General features: G+C 38.0%; 1 protein-coding gene across 1 annotated transcript; it reads right to left on the reverse strand.

The window, feature by feature from the left end:
• Nucleotides 1-1741: 1741 nt before the first annotated feature.
• LOC6618309 (somatostatin receptor type 2) lies at nt 1742-20261 on the reverse strand. Its single transcript, XM_002042546.2, has 4 exons — nt 19929-20261; nt 3913-5148; nt 3672-3719; nt 1742-3433 (listed from the first exon to the last, which is right to left on the reverse strand). The coding sequence occupies exons 2-4, from the start codon at nt 4996-4998 to the stop codon at nt 2921-2923; spliced, it is 1647 nt and encodes a 548-aa protein (XP_002042582.1). The 5' UTR covers nt 4999-5148; nt 19929-20261; the 3' UTR covers nt 1742-2920.
• Nucleotides 20262-20695: the final 434 nt, after the last annotated feature.

Raw genomic sequence — 20695 nt, forward strand, 5'->3', positions numbered from 1 at the left:
GCTCAACCGCTTTTGTGGGTGCTCCTAACAAGGTTATTCAGTTTGCATACAAATTTGCATTAAATATGCACTTTATTGATGAGTGCGATTTCTTTGCAGGCAAAAACTTTTTTAAATAACTTAACAGGGGGCACAAAATCGATAAAATTCTAGCAACAAAAGAACAAAGCAACGATGGGAACAATTCGAATTTCGCGTTTCATGGCCAATTTAAATTCGCATATTCGCAAATTCATAGGTGTGTTATTTTAGCGTCTGGCACGATCCACCTGGCTATGCCTTCAGTTTTTTTCTTTCTTCTAAACGATTCGCATTTAGGTTTGTACTCATTGAAATGTGTATTCAAGTGCGGTATTTGTTTGGCCAACGTCATTATCCCACTGATTGAGGTGCTAATGTATTTATAAAGCGACTTGGTCTTATTTTTAGCCTCGTATGAAATTTGTTTCTACCTCAGCTGGATGCCTTTTTATCTGTTCATTTTCATTGCCCGATTTATGAAGTGTGAAGCATTAATTTGATTTCGTATATAGCCGGGAATAAATTAGGTCAAAATGTGCACGATTTACTGGGCAATTCTTTGAAGTCTGCGCCGTGGATACACCTCCACTTTGACTTTGAAAATGCACAGATAATATCGAATCGATCGAAGATGTAGTTTGCTGTTTTTATATTCAACTGACAGCTGAGTTTTTTCCATCAATATGGCAATAACTTGCCTGTCTGCAAGCCAGCAGCGTGGACCCCATAGTAAGTGCTTTTCCAGCTCAGCTCTGCCTTGACCTTAAACTTCAACTGGCTGGTGTTTGCAAGCGAAATGGCAGGGGGCATCATCGCATCGGTCTGCGATTTCCCATTAAAACTCTCCAAGTGGCCGCGCATATGGCTATGTGCATCAGAATGCAGCCGGGCTCCACATAATTCCCTGCTTTCGATCTGCCTGCTCTGCCTGCTAATGAAGTCCATGGCCATCAATATGCCACCTATGAGCATGAGGATGACCTTCCACAAGTGCAAGTAACATCATGACTGACGTGAAAAACGATTGGAAAACTATCTATCTGGGGAAAATATGGAGGTGTGAGTATTTTGCACTTTTAAATTTCCCATTACGGATTGTTATTTTAAGATCGAAAAGTTTCATTCTTACTTTGTAATAATCGAGTTACCATTATTGCTTTTTCTTGCAAAATGAATATTTACTTAATTTTCTTGCTTTTATAATTCACCATCTGTCGGAAAAGTCATTGTCCTGTGGGCAGTTTTTCCCACTTTCCCTTCCTGCCTTCCACTACAATTTCTTTGGTTGTCAGTTCAAGACTTTATGTTGCTTTATTTGCTTTTCCTTTGTTCAGGTTTTTGTGAAGCTTTCATTATATGTTCCGGAGTTTTTCATTGCATTTTCCTTGCAATATTCCAGTGCCACCTTATTTTCCGCCCGTTTTGTATTGCCTTTATATGCTGCAGATGTGGGGAATGGTCAAAAGAAGTTGCACATTAGACGAAGCATGAAAATAGTTTTTGTTTTTATGTTGACAATTCTTTCGTTGCTTGTCTCCATTTTAAATGGAAAAGATATACCATAACTCTATATAATTTCATACTTATGTTTCACGCACGACCGAGCCGTGCCAGAAATATAAAATCAAGAAATAAAACCATTCCATGCGAGAGTAAACAAATAAAATTATTGTTGATACCTGTTGTGAGGAAAGAAAACCATTCTGTGGAAGCTTGTGGATTCTTTTAAAATACTGTTTATTTTTATTTAGATTTTTAAGCACTTACGATTAGCTTCAATTAAGTTACACTTAAAATTGAAAAATGTTACATTTATCTCTTAAGCTTAATGTAAAATAAAATATACACAGCTAATTAATCTTCGTATAAGATTATGGTTATGAATCGTTATGCAAATTGTCCTTTTTTCCGTTCATGGTTTTTAAACAATCACATTGCAGTTTAATTCGATTTGTAGAGCTTATATTGAGTACATTGTAAGTTTTATTTCCAATGGAATTATTTGCATTTATGGAATATTTGTATTTAGATTTTTACTTTAGTGGATCCTTGCAAATAGTTGACATTAAATACAAATTTAAATGGCTCTCCAAAGTCTTTTCTTGAACATTAAGATTAAACCTTTGGCTAACATTCGTTCCTTTACCAATTTTCAAACTGCTCCACAACCAGCTACACAAACTTATTCTAGCATAACAACACTAAAATGTTTTTAATCATATCCTACAGGAGTATGTAAATCTGAAAACGACAGTTAAAGAATGCACACTTTTTAACTCTGTATGATAAACTTATACAAACCCTTATCTGATAAGCACGCAAATGCGAAAACGGTAAACATATGATATTAGCTACAGTTAACTGCTTTCCTTGCCTCGTGGCTTCTGTTTCTGTCATAAGAACTAGAACAACTTAAAGTTCCTAACAAACTATTTATTATTATATCAGAACTTTGTTTATTTATTAAATAGCTACTTTTATTTATTAATATCTATACTTTTTAAACCAGCATTTAAATACTTTCGTTATGAAAAAATGTAAAAAGTTGAGAAAGTTTCGAAAAACTACTTCGGCCTGTTAGTAGGGATAAATATACCAACAGCTTATACATCTACATATATATAATTAATAATAAACAAAGGATTATTTATTCGGGTTTTTTAAAATTTCTTCTTGGTGAGATTCGATCATATAAAAATGGGATTAAATTTACCCGTTTTTGCAAAGCTCTGCCGTAATGGTATAAAATGTTAATATCATTTTAGGCGACCTATAGCAAGCATTCCGACTGCCTCTCTAGCTGGCGATCGATGGCCGTATCGAGGTCCAGCTCAACTTGATGGTCTCACCTCCGCGCGATGAAGACCACCGTTTCCAGGGGCATCGAGGGAGCCCGGTCTTATAAGTCCGTGTGCAGCACGGGCGGTTTACAGTTGTTGGTCTCAGCATTGACCACCAGCACGGTTGCCGGATTTCCCACCTGGATCTCAGCTGGCACCTGTTGTACTGGCGGCTGGAGACAGGTCACCGCATCCGTGCCCGTCGTGGTGGTTGTCGTCGTCGTTGTAGTGGCCATCGGAGCATTGTTGTTTCTTGCCGCCAAGCACTTGTTCTTGGTTAATGCCCCACGCTGTGCGCCACCTTTTCCATTGCCACCGAGAAGGCGCTCCGATTGCCTGCCCTTGCCGAACTTGGGGAAGAAACTGTTCTCCAGCTGCAACTGGGCATTCACATCCTTGCGGGCAGCACATGTGCAGGCCTTCATGAAGCTCTTCTTGAAGTTGTCGCTCAGAAAGGCGTAGAGTATTGGGTTCATGGCCGAGTTGGAGTAGCTAAGGCATCCGCAGGCCAGGAAGACGGCCAGCTCCAGACGAGATGCGCATCGTTGAGGAGCCGAGCTGATCAAAGCGACCTGGAAAATATTCAATAGAAAACGAATCTACAAATGCTCTTGCAAATAAGTCCTGTTCATGCCAAGCGCCAGAAGTCTCTTAATTTTTTTTAGCTATATAAAAACGTACAACTAACGAAAGGAAAAAATAATTTAAAAATCAATCTAAAAGGATAAAATAATATGCAAATGGCTTTAAAACCTCTTAAAGAACACAAAGATAATTGTTTTTTAGACTGTAATGTATACAATTAGTTACCTGTGAAATCCAGTGTGGAAGCCAACAAAATATGTACGCACTTATGACCTGTGGAGAAATCAAAAAACAATAAATTCTATTCAATAAATATTACAAAATTCTTTATTTATATACATTTAAAACAATTAATTTATAGTCGATCGAGAATATATACACAATATAATAATAATATTTATAAAGCTGAACATAATCACGCGGAAGGGTAAGTTCCGCAACTAATCAAAATGTCATATAATATTACCGTAAGCACCAGCTTGGTGACCTTCCTGTGAGACCGCTTCTTCTCCTTAGACTTGTGCTTGGGTCCCACGGTGTGTAGTTTCCTGATCACCAGGCAGTAGAACACCAGGATGAAGGTCAGTGGAGTGGCGAATCCCAGGACCAGGGAGTACAAAATGAAGGTGGAATCGGTGTGCGAGTTCTGGGTGTCTGGCCACTCGATGTTGCAGGACACATTGCCGTTGCTCGACTGCACGGTGCTGGCAAAAAGGATAACAGGCAGCATCAGCAGCACCGATGTCATCCAGGCGAAGGCCGAAACCAACTTGGATACGAAAGGCGTTCGATAGCGTGGCGAGGATATGGGGTGGCACACGGCTATGTAGCGATCCGCCGACATGATCAGCAGGAAGATCGAGGAGGTGAAGGAGGTGATCGAGGTGCTCACCATGTAGGCCTTGCACATGTAGTTGCCGAAGGGCCAGTTGCCCACCTGCATTGTGTAGAGCAGGAAGGGAATGCCGATCAGGAAGCACTCGTCCGCGATGGCCAAATTCAGGATGTATATGTTGGTTACGGTCTGCATCTTGGAGAACCTCATCACCACATAGATCACCAGGGTGTTGCCAAACAGCCCAATGATGCAGACCAGTGCGTACAGGATCATCGTGATGAGCTTCAGAATGAAGTTGTAGCTGTACGAACAGTCCGGGCCATCATCGTCGTACTCCAAATAGTGACTGCCATTCTGCTGCGTCGGTCGATTCCTGTGGTCCAGGTGGGGTCGCACACTGGTCACCATTGTTTCATTCAGAGTGCCATTTATGGATGGATACGACTCGGACTCCACGGACTCCAGTTGCTGCAGAGTGGTTCCATTTGGCGCCACTGCCAGCTGCTCTGTGGGCGTTATTAAGCTCGTTAGTGTCATCGCTGTCAGCACAAATAACAGGATGCCCGAATGGACACAGCCGTTGGTCGCGATGTTGGTCCTTGTGCTGCTGTTTCTGCGGCTTGCAGCTGCCCCATTTGGTGTCGAGTGTCCTTCCATGATGGCTTTCCCGCCCAAACATCCTCCTCCTCCTCCTCGCCACCGTCCACCTTCCATTTCGATTTGGCTACAGTAGCTGCCTGCTAATTTCCACTTGTTATGTGGCAGTCAATGCGACAATGCATGCTAATCCAGCTAAATGGAAAATATTTTAATATGCTCTCCATACTTTATGCCTGTGACGTCACATGTTGCACGCTGCGGTTTCTGCAATGAAGAGATGTGGATAGCCCACAAAGATTGATTAGTTACGAACACAGGTTTTCAGCAACCAAATGAAACATACATATAAAAATATATTTTCTTTAAAAAACAGAAATATTTGAGAAGTTTTCAAATATATATGTTTTTAATCATAATTATTATTTAAAACCGAATTTTAGTGAGATAAGTGAACAAGTCCTTAAAAAGTATTAAGATTTTAGTACAAATTTATGGAAGTAGATATTAAGCAGATTCAGCTTTCTGTTATGTTTATTCTCACTGTGTTCAGTTTAGTTGGTATGCAGTTGGCTCTAACAAGCGCGTATTATTTACTGACAATATTGAGCGCATGCTATCAGCATTTCATGAGACTATCCCTGCCCCGGACGACACCATCCTCTTCGGAGTCCTGTATGTCCTGCATCATGGTGCGAACATCTTCCTGCAGACAATGCAATCAACTATATGAAATTCTGCTCGTTTGCTTGTGTTTGCCTTCTTCGCGTGCGAAAAAATGATTCGCTTTCCGGCGGGTGAAAAATGAAAAGCTAGTGAAAATGAAGTAAAAAAGCGGAGAGTAAAGCGGCACAACAAGAATCCATCTAACAACGCCAACAACTACACGCAATTAACTTTTTCATAAAGTGAGACCACAAGAAGAGGCGTAATTCATATAAACTCAATTTATTGTTCGTGCCACGGCCAGAAATATAATTAAATAGAATTTGAAATGAGTCAACAGTTTGATGGGATGAGTCCGCAATACTAAAAAGTGTCCTGAAAGTTCAAGCAACTATCACTCAAAATATTCATTATCATGCAATACAAACAATGGCTGTCACTTAGTCCTTTGAAAATGATGTAACTTCTCTAATTGGGCTTTACCAAATGAAATGATTTATTTTAAAGTTCTCTTCGCAAAACTTTGGCCCACAATTAATAAGCAATTTGTTTTGAGGTTTCCAAAGAACCCCGGGCTACGTCAAAAATGAATAAACACAAGCGTTGTAGTAAAACGTCGTCCATATGGCGTGAAACATGGAAACTTTGCGGCAGAAGAAACCACAGAACATATATACCACACAGCTTCACGAAGGTCGCAAACTTCTCGGCCAGTAGCCAAGCCAAAACTTAAGCAGACATTGGCCAAAAACACGCCAATAAGAAGTGAACTCAAGTTTTTCGTTGGCCAAAAAGCCAGCATTACAGCAAGCCAAGGCCGAGTGAAGGGAAATAGCCGCGAGGGCGGAAACTCCCCCCACCATTCAAAGGAAAGTCAAGGCAGATAGCATTTCCGTTGATTAATTAATTGGCGTAATCCTAGTTAGATAAACTGCGCGAATCGCCACGGAATTTATGATCGCTTCTCAGTCCGAATTAAGTGGGTCAACACCAGCTGTGCCTAACGACCTAGCCACCCGATCGGGTTAAAGTTCAACCCCCCTGGATTAAGCTCCTTAATTGCCTAGAATGCAGATGCTTTGATGCCAGCCACATAATAATTGGTACACTGAGCGAAAAAGCGGGTCAGGAATTTTTACCTTTGATCTATGAGTTCTTCTTATATATAGTATTATAAAAATATTAGTTTGGCCAAGATTAAATTATAAATGAAATAAAAATATTATACTGTTGTGTATGCTTTCTTATTGGGTAGGATTATTAATAGGATTGTATTCATGCTAAAAAACAATTATAATTGTTTTAGCTCCAAATGAACACTTCTTTAATATTCCAAGGCAGGACCGAAGACTAATTTCGTGAACTGTTTCTCCGCACCTTGATTAGACGGACATATGTGCCGATAATTATGGCATGGTCAAAAGGAGTGGAGTGGCCACTCGAAAATGTCCTGACAGTGAGCGTGTCCTGTTGTCTGGTCTCGTTCACTGGACAGCCAGCTTCTGGCCGGGACAAACAAGGTTAGCAATCAATTGCTAAACATGTTGCCATTGACGATGATGGCACCAAGCCTAACAAAAGTCCGACCCCGTTTTCCACACCCGCTCACAAAGGACATAAAACGCTTGACTACCGATTGATCCAACCAGTGGAGCACAAGATATGTGATTTGGGCTATTCCCTCCATGTGCATTGCGTTTGGACACCCCAAAAAGGAGGGGTTCGGATGGTTGCGTTATAACCAAGTGACTGATGAAACCATAATTGGCAGCAGCAGGGCCATTGTTCGTTCCTAATGAGCCAATATGACATGGCCAACTCTTGCTATATTAGGTGCAGTGAGCATGCATTATGTCCGTGGATGCAGGTAAGATTGTAGAGTGGCCCAACAAGGCAATGAGAAGGATACATGATTATTGCTTTTGGGCTTTTGTAATTTTATTGCTTTTTTGAGATTATCAAAGCCTTAATGTTTAACCTTTAAGGTGAATGAAGATTAATCCCAGGACCGGACTGAGTCAATTTACATTTTTATTTAAATTTGATGCTGCTTAGCAAAACTTTGTTAAATTTAAGAAAAACTGAAGTGAAGAACCCGACACAATTTAATGTATTTTCTTTCTTCGTGTGAAAAATACCTTTTTGTTTTTAGCGCCTTTGTTCCACCTGAGCACGGTGGGCAAACTTTTAGCTGTTATCTTTCTCACTCATTGGCCAAAGTCATTGTCATGCATAGAGTTTCCCATTTTCCCCGGTTCTACACTTTTGCTCTCTCCGCATCTTCCTGCTCGGCTTTGTTCTGGTCGTCTGTGGCATAAATTTTCACTTCCATCGTGAGGTGCACGGTTAAGTTCCACTTAGGAGCTCTCTGTTCTTCGGCTTTTCAACTTTTGAGAGCGTTCATTTGATTTGTTTTTCCAAGCATAAAAACCGACATATGTATGCTCCTTTGATTTCCGAGTGAGGAAGCCATTTGCTTAATTAAAAATTTCGTTCGATCTGTTAGGCAACCCTCGAACCGCAAATAAACGCCAAATCGGCTTATGTCAACTAAGTTAATTGGTAAATGCACAAAAATAGCTCACCTCTAACCATCCATTAATGCGAGGGAATTGGCAGGGAATCATGTATCCATTTGCACATGGGTGAATTAGGCCGATTGGCCAACTAATGTTTGTTGAGCTCTATCATGATGCGATTTCACGAATGAATGTGATTAGCTGCATCCAATCGAGAAGCTAAACTAAAATCAAAGTAATTAAGGAATGGCGTGTGAGTGTATTTCACTTACAACCAACTGAGCCCTGATTGCATCGGGATTAGCGAATAAAACCTAAGATGCTTTCATAAGTTTAATGACTTATTGAAATGGCTTTCTTCAGTGGCTTAAGTTGAAGTTTGTTTAAACCGGAAAGCTGCTTATATAAACCATGTGTTGTGTACAGAAAATTACATAAATTAAACTAGAGGCACTTCTTTAAGCTTATATCATTTTTTAGGTTTTCATAGAATGAATTACGATGTCAATTTCCATACGTTTACCTCCCACATATACCTGAATTAGTAGACGCCTCACAAAATATGTTGCCATAATTTATGTATTTACACCATGTTCGAGGTCTCGACTTGAATCCGGCCAAAGCCGTCCGTATCTGCTCATTCGTGCGGCGGCGGAGCGATCACGTTCTCACCTGGATTCCGGATTCTGGATTCCGGGTGCTACGTCATTGTCGTTTGGCCAGGTCATGATTTATAAATAATTAAATATTTATTTTCGCACATCGTAAATGACGTTGGCATCCATCGATGAAGATAGGGACGGATCTTGGCCACGGAAAGTTTTGCTTTGGTTGTTGTCATTTCGCCCCCACCATATGCTCATTAATATTAATAAGGCGATGTTGGCGTAGGGCAGATGGCCCGGACCTCCTGCCCCCTTTCCCCGTATTTTCCTAATATTTCCCCCTGATTTATCCCACCTCAACAGGTGTCGAGACACACGTGTCGCCATCGTCTGACGGCCTTGCCCTTGTGGGCCCGTAATCAAGTGAAGTGCCATCGACTTGGCCACAGAAAGTTTCAGTTATAAACACGGCCTTCGGGCCGGGCGTTTTCGTTTAGGCCAGAAAACCTCGGCTCGAATCCAATTTCCATTATCCAATTTAACGCCGACATGCGCGCATAAATAAGCCGCAGTGGATAGACCAAAAGCGGAGGGCGTAGAGATCCGTAACCCTCGGCGGGATGATACTGGACCATTTCCCGCGGAGCTTTCTTATGCTAATAGCAGGGACATCAAAATCAGGATTTATATAAATCTCGTACTTAGCAGGGAGACAACAAATTAAAACGAGCATTAAAATTGGGAAGTAAATACAAATTTTTAGTAGACAATTTAATAAAATATATTAAAAAGGTGATGCAACAAAATGATTTAACTTATTTATTCACATTACTGCAACCATCATAGTCCAGTAGGAGAGTAGCTAACTTTGAAGAGGTCAACTTATTTATGTTTGTATGACTTGAAAACTCAAATTTAGCTTAAGGATTATTTTCCATTAATGGAGAGGCCTTGAAAGTCCGTTCAATTTTTCAGGAATCTGGATTACCCTTGAAAACAATTTTGTACACATCCCTTGAGGGAAAAACACAATTTTACCGAAAATTTCATTTCTCTGCTTTAAGTGAGTTAAATGAAAGACATAAAAAATTGAAAGCCGTCCCAGAGTGGGATACTAAAAATATAATTTATTAACAATATGTAAACAATAGCAGTCAAAGACATAAGCAAGCATTTACCATTTTCATGAATTTTTCACAGAAACCAAAATAAAGTGCACGAAAACAAAGGAAAATGCTAAGGTAAAATAAAACGCCTACATGAAAGGCACTTTGTTAACTTTGTAAGGGGCGGGCCGCGCCCCATGGACACGCTACTTTTACAGCTACCCAGGGTGTGTGTCTGTGTGTGTATGACATCGTGTGAGGTTGGATTCCACCAAAAAAAGATATAAAGAAATTACAAAAATGCTGTACATTTAATATTTATATAAAGCGTCTTTAAAACGAAATCAAAAATGAAGAAATAGGCTAGGTTTTGAACAGGAATGTCACAATTATCTGGGTACTATTAAAAGTAATAAATCTATAATAAAAAGTTATTCTAAGAACAATAAATATGTAAAGTAAGTAATAAAGTAAGTGAAATAAAGTAAAGTAATATTTTTATTATTTGCATGTTTAAGGCATCTTTTACTCATTTTTAAGCATAATTATTTGTTCATTTAAACATGTAATTTATTCCTTAAATTTTGTCGTTCATGTTTATGACCTGCAAGTACTTTACTTATAGGACAAAAATAGTAGAATTTAAAAGTCCACTTCATGCTATTTTCTCGCTTACAAATATTGTTTATTTTTTTCAACATTTGCTGCCTCAATAACTCAATTTTTGCTTCGGTCTGCCGCCCGAAAAAAAATACCAAAATCGATTTAGAAAGGTGGCATAGCCGTCCTTTTGGCGATGAATTTTCACGCAGAATATAAAAATAAAATAAAATGAGCCACGCGCTCTTTCAGCAACATTTAATGTCAGCGTCAACAATGTGTCACGCCCAAAGCGCCCCATTTTGGTATATCCACTATGAGATTCCCCCCACCATTTAGACAATAAATTAATTTATGGCCAGGGGAACGCGGGGAGAGCTGAATCCAGCAACAGCGAAATCAACTCAAATCAGTGTCTAGACGAGGTTGAAAACTATGGTAGCAGAGGGGAAATGGAAATGAAAACGGACTAAGACTGCGACAGCGGGTGTGGGAAATTCAGGGAGCTGGGAAAACCCCTGAAAAGCGCGTGCTGAATTTAAAGATAACTTAGTGGGTTCCCATATCCAGTGCAGTGGCTTATTTGCTTGTGGATTTTTCCGTTTTTGATTTTCATATTCATCCTGGTTACGGCTTACAGCTCGTGCGTGAGCAGAATTGTGTCACGAAATCGTTGACAAATAAGCAAGAAAAACAGCAGCAAGATAAGTGATTTAGAATTTATGAAGGCAAAACTAGCGAAAATATAAACGAAATTAAGTGCAGGTTTGGGAAATTAAACAATAATAAATAATAACAAGCAATTCCCATTTTAAGGGTCTTTCTCGCCATTTTATATTTTGAGATTCTAAGATACAAAATTTCCATAGCAATTGCTACTTAAATTGCCACACGAATATACCATTTTACAGTCAGCGTTTAAATGGAGAAAGATATAAGTTGTGCTTAAAGCAAGTGATGCTCTTCTTAAAATAAAATTCAAAAAATATTTGGAAAAAAATACAATAAAATACTGTATCTAAATTGTATGTTAATGTATATTTTCAGAATAAAAAAGATTTAACATTTATGTGTGAATAGAGCACCTCAAGATAGAGTACGATGAAATAACATTTATTACACACAGATAGGCACTGAAACGTTGAGAAAAAGATGCAAATGTGTAGGATGACTGAACAATAAAATGGAAAATATGTGGATGGGGAATGCTTGTAAAATGCCGATGGAATGTGACAAAGTTGCAAGTCGTTCACGCAGTCTATAAGAATTTTCTTCCCCCAACAAATATCTCAACCTCATCATCGGCCTTTGACTTGTAATAAAAATATGTACGGCAAAGGATTGTCTGCAATAAATTTGTCGACTTATTCTCTTTTCCTTGAAAGGAAACGGAAAACAGGACGTGATGGTGCGATAAACGGACAGTGTCCAAATAAATCGTATCGGAACAGAACACACTATATACACAAGTCGAAATGGAGGTCAACATCGTAAAAAGCAGCGACACAGAAGCAAAACATGATTCTGTATAAAAATATGAGGAGGAAAATGGGATGGGTGCAAACTAAAACCCTATATTCAGATCATTGAAATTGTTTAACCGAACAGACCCACGAAAATTATTACTCTTCGAACATGACAGAGCCTAAGTAAGTTGACATAAAATTTATGACCACAAAATAACCGACCGACTGTTGGCTAAGTGAAACATGAACCCATAAAAATGATGACTGCGCCTCTAAATATTCCAAATGAATACAGGAAACTCCGGCAGAAAAGAGTCCATAAATTGTTCTGGCCAAGAACGAGGCTATAAAACATGCTAAATGGTTTCGCTCTTGATGGGATTAATAAAGTTAGCAACGCAATAGTGTCATTTGGCATAACATCTAGTGGAAATATTAGTTTTGTTCCCTTTATGCATACGGTTTATTAGAGGCATGACAAAAATCAATAATTATAGAAAATTCGACTGATAAAGTATCTTAAAAAGTTTATATTGTTAATCGTTATCACATGTCGCCACCAACAATTGAGAACAAAGCTCGAGTATAATTAGTCCCACTGAATCACTTTATGCAATCGATAGTTTGCCAAAGCATTTTACTGATTTTATGTAACAAGGGCTCTCCTGGTTGTCAGGCAACAAAAGCAAGGAAAGCAAGACAATTCAACTTTCAGCAGCAATTTCTCAATGCTTTCTGCCCTGCGAGTTTTTTCCTATTTTCATCATTCAAGCTGAAAGTTTTCAATTAGTCACCCGACTGCACAATTAAATTTTTCCGCCACTCGCAACCTACACAGATTGTGCCCGTGTCCTGGCTCCGATATCTTGCTTTCTCAAAGGACATTGCTGAAGGGCCACCTATGGAATTGGAGGGGAGCAGCACCGAACACTTGCAAACATTTATCTTCGAGTTCGTCCGGCGAAGAAGAAAACGTTAAGGAAAAGCGGAGTCACGAGAATTTTCCCCTAGGGACCAACTTGTCGTAATTCACTGGGAGCACAAGTTTTGCCATCGATAAATTTCCCGGACTCCAAACACTTGTTGCACTTTGAAGTTTTCAATCGGCTGGACGGACAATTCCATCCCTGGGTACCTTGTATTGTAGATTTTCTAAGTGGAACGGACTGGTGTCAAAGTAAATAACTTATATTTTTAAGCCACTAAACAGCGATTACTATTTTCGGCAAATTTCTCATTAAATTCTAGAAATTTATACGCAATTTATGAAACAGGGCCAATGAGAAGTATCATTTCTATTAAAAGGCTTAAATGCTTTCAAGCTGATTCACTGATATAATCAGTTAGATTTAAGGATTGTCAACAAAACTAAATTCCGCGCATAACAGATTATTTTTTAACTATTTTATTTTCGTCGAAATTCACAAAATATCGCGTTGACAGGTGCCATGATTAGCCATTAACATAAAGTGGTCGCAACTGATTTACTATACAAAATGACGTGCATATTATGCAAACATTACCCATCTATTTTAGCCAAGCCGACAGATCCACGCATAACTCAGGACCGCCTACCGAATTGGTCTGTTGTGTGTGCCCGCAATTTTGCCCAACATTTCCATGAAACCAGGACCGCCTGGCCCGACACGATGACGTGACAGATGTTGCCGCAAAAAACACTGGGAAAAAAGGTTAAAAACTCATAGAAACAATAATATGATTGTCATCTTAAGTTCCCTGCACTATGTACAAAGTTATGTAAAGGATATGTGACTAAAAACTAAATTATATAAATGTTTTTGTGTCTTGAATTTTAGTGAATTTCGAATGAAATTGTGTTCTTCGGTATGATCCCACAAAATGTTGTAGCTCCGCTCTAATTAAAATGATTCAACTAATGCCAACGTTTTTGGGCTTTAAAGGCTACTCTCAATTGGTAAGGAATTGAAATCTAGTGGCAAGGAGATGAATTCTACGACTCAATTTGGAAATGAAACTACCACAATAATGCAGGGCCACCTAGCGCACTGGGTGCAAGGCAGGGCAATTCGGCAATTCGAGGACGAAACACATATGGACTGCCAAACTGAACTCGGCTTGATGAACTGACGTATGAGTCCGAATCTGTATTTTGACCACTCGCCCACTCGCTGCTCTCGTCGCTTCCAAAAAGTGGAGGCAGAAGGACAAGATGGACTCGACTGAATTATGCAATGGACAGCCGAAGGAAGTGTAGCCCAACCCACTGCAAGTGTACCCAGAAAAACAGTCGAAAAATGCAGGCAAAAAAGAAGAAGAAGATCGATGGGAGACGGGAGTCCTGTCAAGAGGATATTTTCATTTGCTGCGAGGAAAAAAGAGGTTTTTTTGAAGGGATGATTCATATATATGCAGCTCCTCACACATAGGGGCTTTTGGTTATTGCATCTGTTTGGGTAATTGCAAGTTGTAATTGACGTTCTTATCCATTGCAGTTCGTTTCCATCAGTTCACCTGATTGAAGGCAGCCACAAAATTTAAGTAAGGTTAAGGTTAAGTAGAGTAAGGATCAAGCGAAAAGAAAAATTCCTTCGTAAACAAATTGCTACTGAAATGCTGTAACGCTTTACAAATAAAAGTATTGAATACAACACATTTTCACTTTCAAAGAGAACAAAAGTTGAATCAAAAACATTACTTATTTACTGTATTTACTGGCATTTTAATCCTTTGACCTTGGAAGAGTACAATTTTGTCTGGTTTATTTTGTTGCAAGTGCGATAGGCAATTGTGGGCTCATTTAAATTATTAAATTTCGGTTGGCAATCCGCGAGAAAACTTTTAATTTCATTTCAACTCATTGGGGCCACTTTGCTTTCCCCGATCCTTTTTCGCGTTTTGCAACCATTTGCGTTAGACTTTTTAACAGCTTTCGGGACCACCTTTGACTGAAATTTCAATTAAAAGCGTTACAGGAAGAGGCTAAGTGATAGCACTTGATAAATTTCAATGGCGAAAGGAAACCCGAAAAAATTATAAATCAAAGTGGAAGTGCTTCAGATGGGCAATGAGAGCTATACGGAAAGGGCAGTTGAAGTGGCGATAAACAACTTACGGGGTCAGGAATGAAATTTGAATAGAAGTCAGAATTTGGCCCTATTTTATTCTACTGCCAACTTTAATTGGCCTCTTTCCCTTAAAACTTTTTACATTTTGTAACAGTTTTTTTTTTTACATATTTCACATAGCACAATTAGTTTGGAAATTTTATTCCATCAATGGTGGCGACCAACTGAGAAATTAATTTGGTTTGCGGCTGGCAAACTTTTCCTTTTCCAATTTAGATCAATTTTTGAGCTCATTATTTGCCTCTGGTAACCTTTTAAGCTGGGAACTTTTTTAAAAGTTATTTTTTCAATAAGAGCTAAGCGAACTTTGTTTTTTCTACAGTTAAATGCTTTTATCGGGCGTCTTAATTTTTTGTTTTGCATAGGCTGCTAATGGGCTTTGTTTTATTTTCAGGTAAAATTAGGCCAGTATTCGGCCATTTGGGTGCTCAACTATTAAAATCAATTTAAATGCAATTAGAATTGCTAACCAAGTGCTTGCTATCTGGTGATTGTGGTTGTCTAAGTGGACCAAACAAGTCGGCTGCCAACATAGAAAATTGCAATTTTAATTGTTATCTTCGTTCAATTGAGTTGCACGAACAATAACGGCAACTATATCCACAAAAACAATAACAGATAGCAAAGTTTGCTATCATTACAGGGAAATATTCCCCTAAGTTAGAAACTTTATTATTACCTAGCAATTTGGTGTGTAAATATCCTATTTTGTTTTCTCTTTAAATATGAATAAAAATGCAAATAAGCAATAACGAATGCCTTCTTCATTTACCAATCTTTGGTACGAAACAAATTAAAAATGTAAATCAGTTTTAATAGGCCCACAAAGTGACAGAAATAGCGGGTATCGTTTGAGTCGTAATATCGGAAAGCCATTTCTATCTGTTTTGTTTATACAAATGCATAGATACCACTATAGTGTTAGCGGGGGTCTGTCTGTGTTTGTTAGTCTGCTTGTGATAACAATGTCGATTTAATTACATTTTATTGACTCCGCAGCGGGGATAGAGGTGCGGGGTCCATCCCCGAATAACGTGCGCGTCATCGTCATAAGCTCTTATCAAATAACAGAAGCACATTATGCCGTAATAAAGACATATTTACTCATACACAGATACTTTCGCCAGATTGTTTTTGCAGTTTAATTACACTTTCATTCTGAGCGGTTTGTGCGATTCCGATGAACTTAATTTGTTTTTTCAAAAGTATTTTTGTTTCCTGACTGATGTTGAGCGACATGATAGAAGGCTTATATTTTTTATTTAAACGAAAACAATGCAATTTGTTGGTTTGGCTTTTTAAATGAAAACGGTTCCGGTATATTTTATATTTTATCAAAGAAAATAATGAAAGACAATTGATGTATTTTATACATCAAAGAAAATAATGAAAGGCAATTTCTGCAAAAATGAATTGAGATTAAGTGCTTATCGAATACCATTGACGATAATTAAAATTTACACATAGCCATTCCTGCAATACAGAAATAAATAAAGCTGCCTTTACAAAATCCTCAAATTAAAATGAAGGTGTTTAACTAGGACATTTTATTCCGTAACTATACTGCGAATTAGTTTATAAGCTAAGCAGTTTTTAAACTTAAAACCTGGGTATTTCAAAAAATAATTGGTAAAATTGCACAAAGAAACGACGCTCTTTAAATCAAATTGAAAATTGTTTGATTGCTGTTTTTATTTTATCAATTTTCACCTTTTTAGCTGCGCACATTTATTTGAGCATATAAATGGCGCAAAATTAGATGCAGTCAAATTTGAATAAATTTAAAGCAGAAAACTTGTTCTATGTATTAATAAGGTTCATAAAATTGTTTCATTGAAAAAAAATATATATTAGGGCGTTCGACTATCGAGCAATAACATAACTCATGGGCTTAGATAGTTGCTATATTGTGTGTCCGGGATTGTTGGTGTTTTGTTGTTGTTTTTTATACTGCTGCTCGCAATAAGCACGTAATTACTCACACAAGCAAAGGCAAGTGCACAGACAGAAGAGTCGCAAATACAAACACATTATGTAATTACATTTAATTATCTGCATTGAGGTTGCGGTCTCCAAAGGCGGCTCCCTTCCGTTCTTGCACCCTCTCTAGTCGTTTATTAATTTGGCCTTTTTGTCTTGATGCTCCATTGCACTATGGTCCAGAATTCGTTTTTTTTGTCATAAAGTCTAAATTTTTATGGCAATATATCGTAATTTAGCAATTATTTTCTAATAGAAAATTGATCATATAAATAAAAACCAAAAACAAAATTGACAAAATTGAGCTTCACTAAATCTTTTTATGAGCTTTAAAAGGTGCAGTGTTAAACAGCTGATTGAGAGAATGCAATTCCAGCCAAATTATTTGCTTACTTTTGCACGTAGTACAATCGTTAATACGCATCCAAAAATTATAGTAAAATATGGAAAATAAATGCCAAGGTGTGATGTTTTTAATTTATGTAGGTAATATATGTATAGTTGTACTGTTTTTATGTTGTGTGACATCCAATTTATGTGTATTTCAACAGAAAATTCTAACGTGTCCCCTGTGTTTCTTGGAGTATAACTAATTTTCTGACAATTTCTGACAAACGTTAAAAACGTCAGTTTGTACCTTTAACTATTGTCTTTCACGGTAAAGTAATATCTTTTGCCCATTTTTGCTCGTTTTCTTAAAAATTAGATTTTTTATAGGCAAGTTCGAGTTCAGACATAGCGACCTCCTGGACATTTGGAGGCGTAACAATAGGCAAATAAGTTATGTTTCAGATTACGTTTGTTCCGCAATCAACAACAATAATCAGGAATCGAAAACGACAGAAGAGATTGACAAAAAAATAGTAAATTTTGAATTATTTATTAAAAAAAAACTGCCCGAGTGTAAAAGACAACTAGACCGATTTATTTCCAAACATACCAAGTGGATGGCGTCTAAGATAAAAATTCTTGTTAGTGATTTTGAAAACTCCAAGACACCCCAGCAAATGGGACGCCGAAACTTATCTTACCAAAATGCAGGAGAAAGATTAAGAAGGAAACTGAAAATGCGAGCGAAGCCTGGAATAAACTTTACAAAAGGGACCGACTATTACATGCAAGGAAAAATAGTCGGATCAATAGGATGAGTGATATTTTCCACAGAGCGATTGATTCCTTGGACCCACTATTATCAACAATTTGTTTAAAAGAAAGAGAGAGAAAAAATAGGAAAACCTCTTCCGAAGGCAGTATAAGTCTTTTGGAAATACAGTCTAATTTTAAACCTGATCCATGAGACAAAATATTGGATTCACATTCTGATTCTGATTCGAGTTCAGATTCGGAAATTTATAATGTAGAACTAAAAGAAGAAGAGGGCGATTATTTTTAAAACAACAATATACACACCTTTAAAAAAAAAAACAATGAAATTTCGTTGAGTCCTGAGTCATACCAGTAGTTAATATGGGAGGCAAGAGAGGGCGTGGTCGCACAGACTCCAAATTTTGTGCGCAAACTATTTGTGATTTAACAACAAAATTTACAAAGTTTCAAGTCTGTAGCTCAATTTTTAGACTTTATGACAAAAAAATCGAATTCTGGACCACTGTGCATTGTTGAAACGGGAGTGGAATGGCCCACTTCTTCAGCTTTTCCCTACCGAAAATGGCTCAGTGAGATATTTGGCAATCTGCCCCCAAAAGTATGCTGCATTTCACTCTGACAGTCCCTGCAGTGAAAGTTTCACTTGCATTGCAACGCTATCGACACTAAGGATTCTGAATTCCATCTGCTTTCATGGGTGCAGCAGGTGCAGGTGGATTCCCCTTTCATGCAGCTTTCTTGACAAATTTGGCAAACCATTTCGCTGGCACATAAAGCCCTTTTCCGCCAATATATACCAACCACCTACATAATGAATGTGGGTACAGTAAATACTCGAAAGCAGCAGAGCATGGCTACTGATTTATACAAATTAGTAGAAAAGATACAAAAATGTAGAAGTCGATTTAGACTTTTTTTTTGGCCAATTTTGGCAATAGTTCGTATTCACTTTTTGATTTGATGATTTTTATGCCGTTTACTGTTCGCGAAACACTTTTATGACATGGCATATGCGACTTGGTCTCCTTTTATTTGTCACAAAAGGCAAAATATGCGGAACAAAGGCAAGAAATCTCAGCTTTTTTATCTTTTTATCCTCAACTACGGAGCCTCTTTAATATTACATGTCCCATAGCATTCTTTTGTTCGAAATGATTTTTCCTCCTTGACTTGGAAGTTGGACTTATAGTGAGATTTTGGTTGTAAGAATGAGTAGGAGGATAGTTAGGCAAGCTTTAAATAAAGTTTATAAATAATAAATTAACGTAAACTTTCTGGCAAGTTATAACAAGATTTCTTTATGGACAATTTGGAACTTTGTAAGCCTGTACAAATTTAAGGCACTCAAAAAATGTTTGCATTGGGAAAATGATTATCTACCATCTGATAACAATTACTCTATGTTATTATGGCCATCAAAGAGCTGGAATTCTGGAATTTTAGCCTAGCAAGAAGGCCCAAATGCGAATACAAAATATGTTTACAACACAATTACGAGAACAAACAAGTTGACACCCACGCAAACAAAACAATTCAACAATTCTGCCGCATTTCAAAGCATTTCAGGAGGCAAATAAAAATCCTTGAGGTTAAAGCACAATCACACACACACAGACCAGATGGAAAGGCTTCCATCCTTCAGCTCAGCTCAACTCGACTCGACTCAACTCATAAGCCATATAAATTTCTGGCTGTCGTCTTTTACCGCTTCGCATAAATTTGACACTTTTTGTATTATTCAGTTTGTTTTTTTGTTTTTAGTATTTTGTATACATGTATTATGGCTTAGGGGAATCGTAACTTGTGTTTATGCACCGAACGACAGAGAGCAGTACCTTGGAGTTCATTTTAAGGGAGATTTATAGTACGATATGGCAGAAATAATATTTACCTTGGCCAAATTGCGTTTTTCGGCAGTTTTTTTGTGTTGTTAGATTTGTAAAGATTATTTCTGGGCAAGAGAACACGTTTCTTTGATGTGCAGTTTGTGCGTATATCTGGTTTATTAAATATTCACGAGTTTTTATCTCTTGTTTAAAATTACGTTTGGTCGGTTAGAATTTGAATATAATTAGCCTTTTAGAAAACGATTTGCTTAATTGGCCAGTAGTGTTTCCACTTGACTCCAAAATCGAAAGTTCTTCAGTCCGTTTCGCGAATAAATTCAAGTATTAATTTTTATTTTCTTGAAGAGCAAGGCTTTTGGACACGTTCGCATCGTTTTGTTGACAGGCAACGACTGAAGCCGCCCAAGAAATTCAGTGTCTAACATCAAATACGATGATGATGATGGCCCATTGAGTGGCTAAAAGGCAGCAGCCGAACAGCTGTTCATACGAAGTGGCGTTCGTGTATCTATATGTGCTATATATCCACCTTTTCTTCTGCTATCGAAATGTTAAGCGATTCCGAAAACTGCTAACGCTTAACATGGCCAAGTGGGTGGTCTTTTGGCCAACAGCTTACCTGTTTGCTGGCCACTGTTAAGAAACAGTGCCTTAAATATGTTCGTTTCCCATCATAATGGCACTAAATGTTGCGCTGATTTCTTGGCCATCGTGTGCTTATATTATTTAGTATTAGTTTTTATGTTAATGGTTTTTTAATGCCCACAATTCGGAGCGTTTAATGTTCATCGTTCTTTGGTTTTTCATTTGA

This window comes from Drosophila sechellia, chromosome 3L (assembly GCF_004382195.2).
Source record: "Drosophila sechellia strain sech25 chromosome 3L, ASM438219v1, whole genome shotgun sequence".
Classification (NCBI taxonomy): Eukaryota; Metazoa; Arthropoda; class Insecta; order Diptera; family Drosophilidae; genus Drosophila; species Drosophila sechellia.

Coding starts and splice junctions, on each gene's coding strand:
- LOC6618309 (XM_002042546.2), bottom strand. CDS start 4,998: ATGGAAGGTGGACGGTGGCGAGGAGGAGGAGGAGGATGTTTGGGCGGG. Junction 3,720..3,912: donor TCACCAAGCTGGTGCTTACG/GTAATATTATAT, acceptor ATTTCTCCACAG/GTCATAAGTGCGTACATATT. Junction 3,434..3,671: donor TTCCACACTGGATTTCACAG/GTAACTAATTGT, acceptor AATATTTTCCAG/GTCGCTTTGATCAGCTCGGC.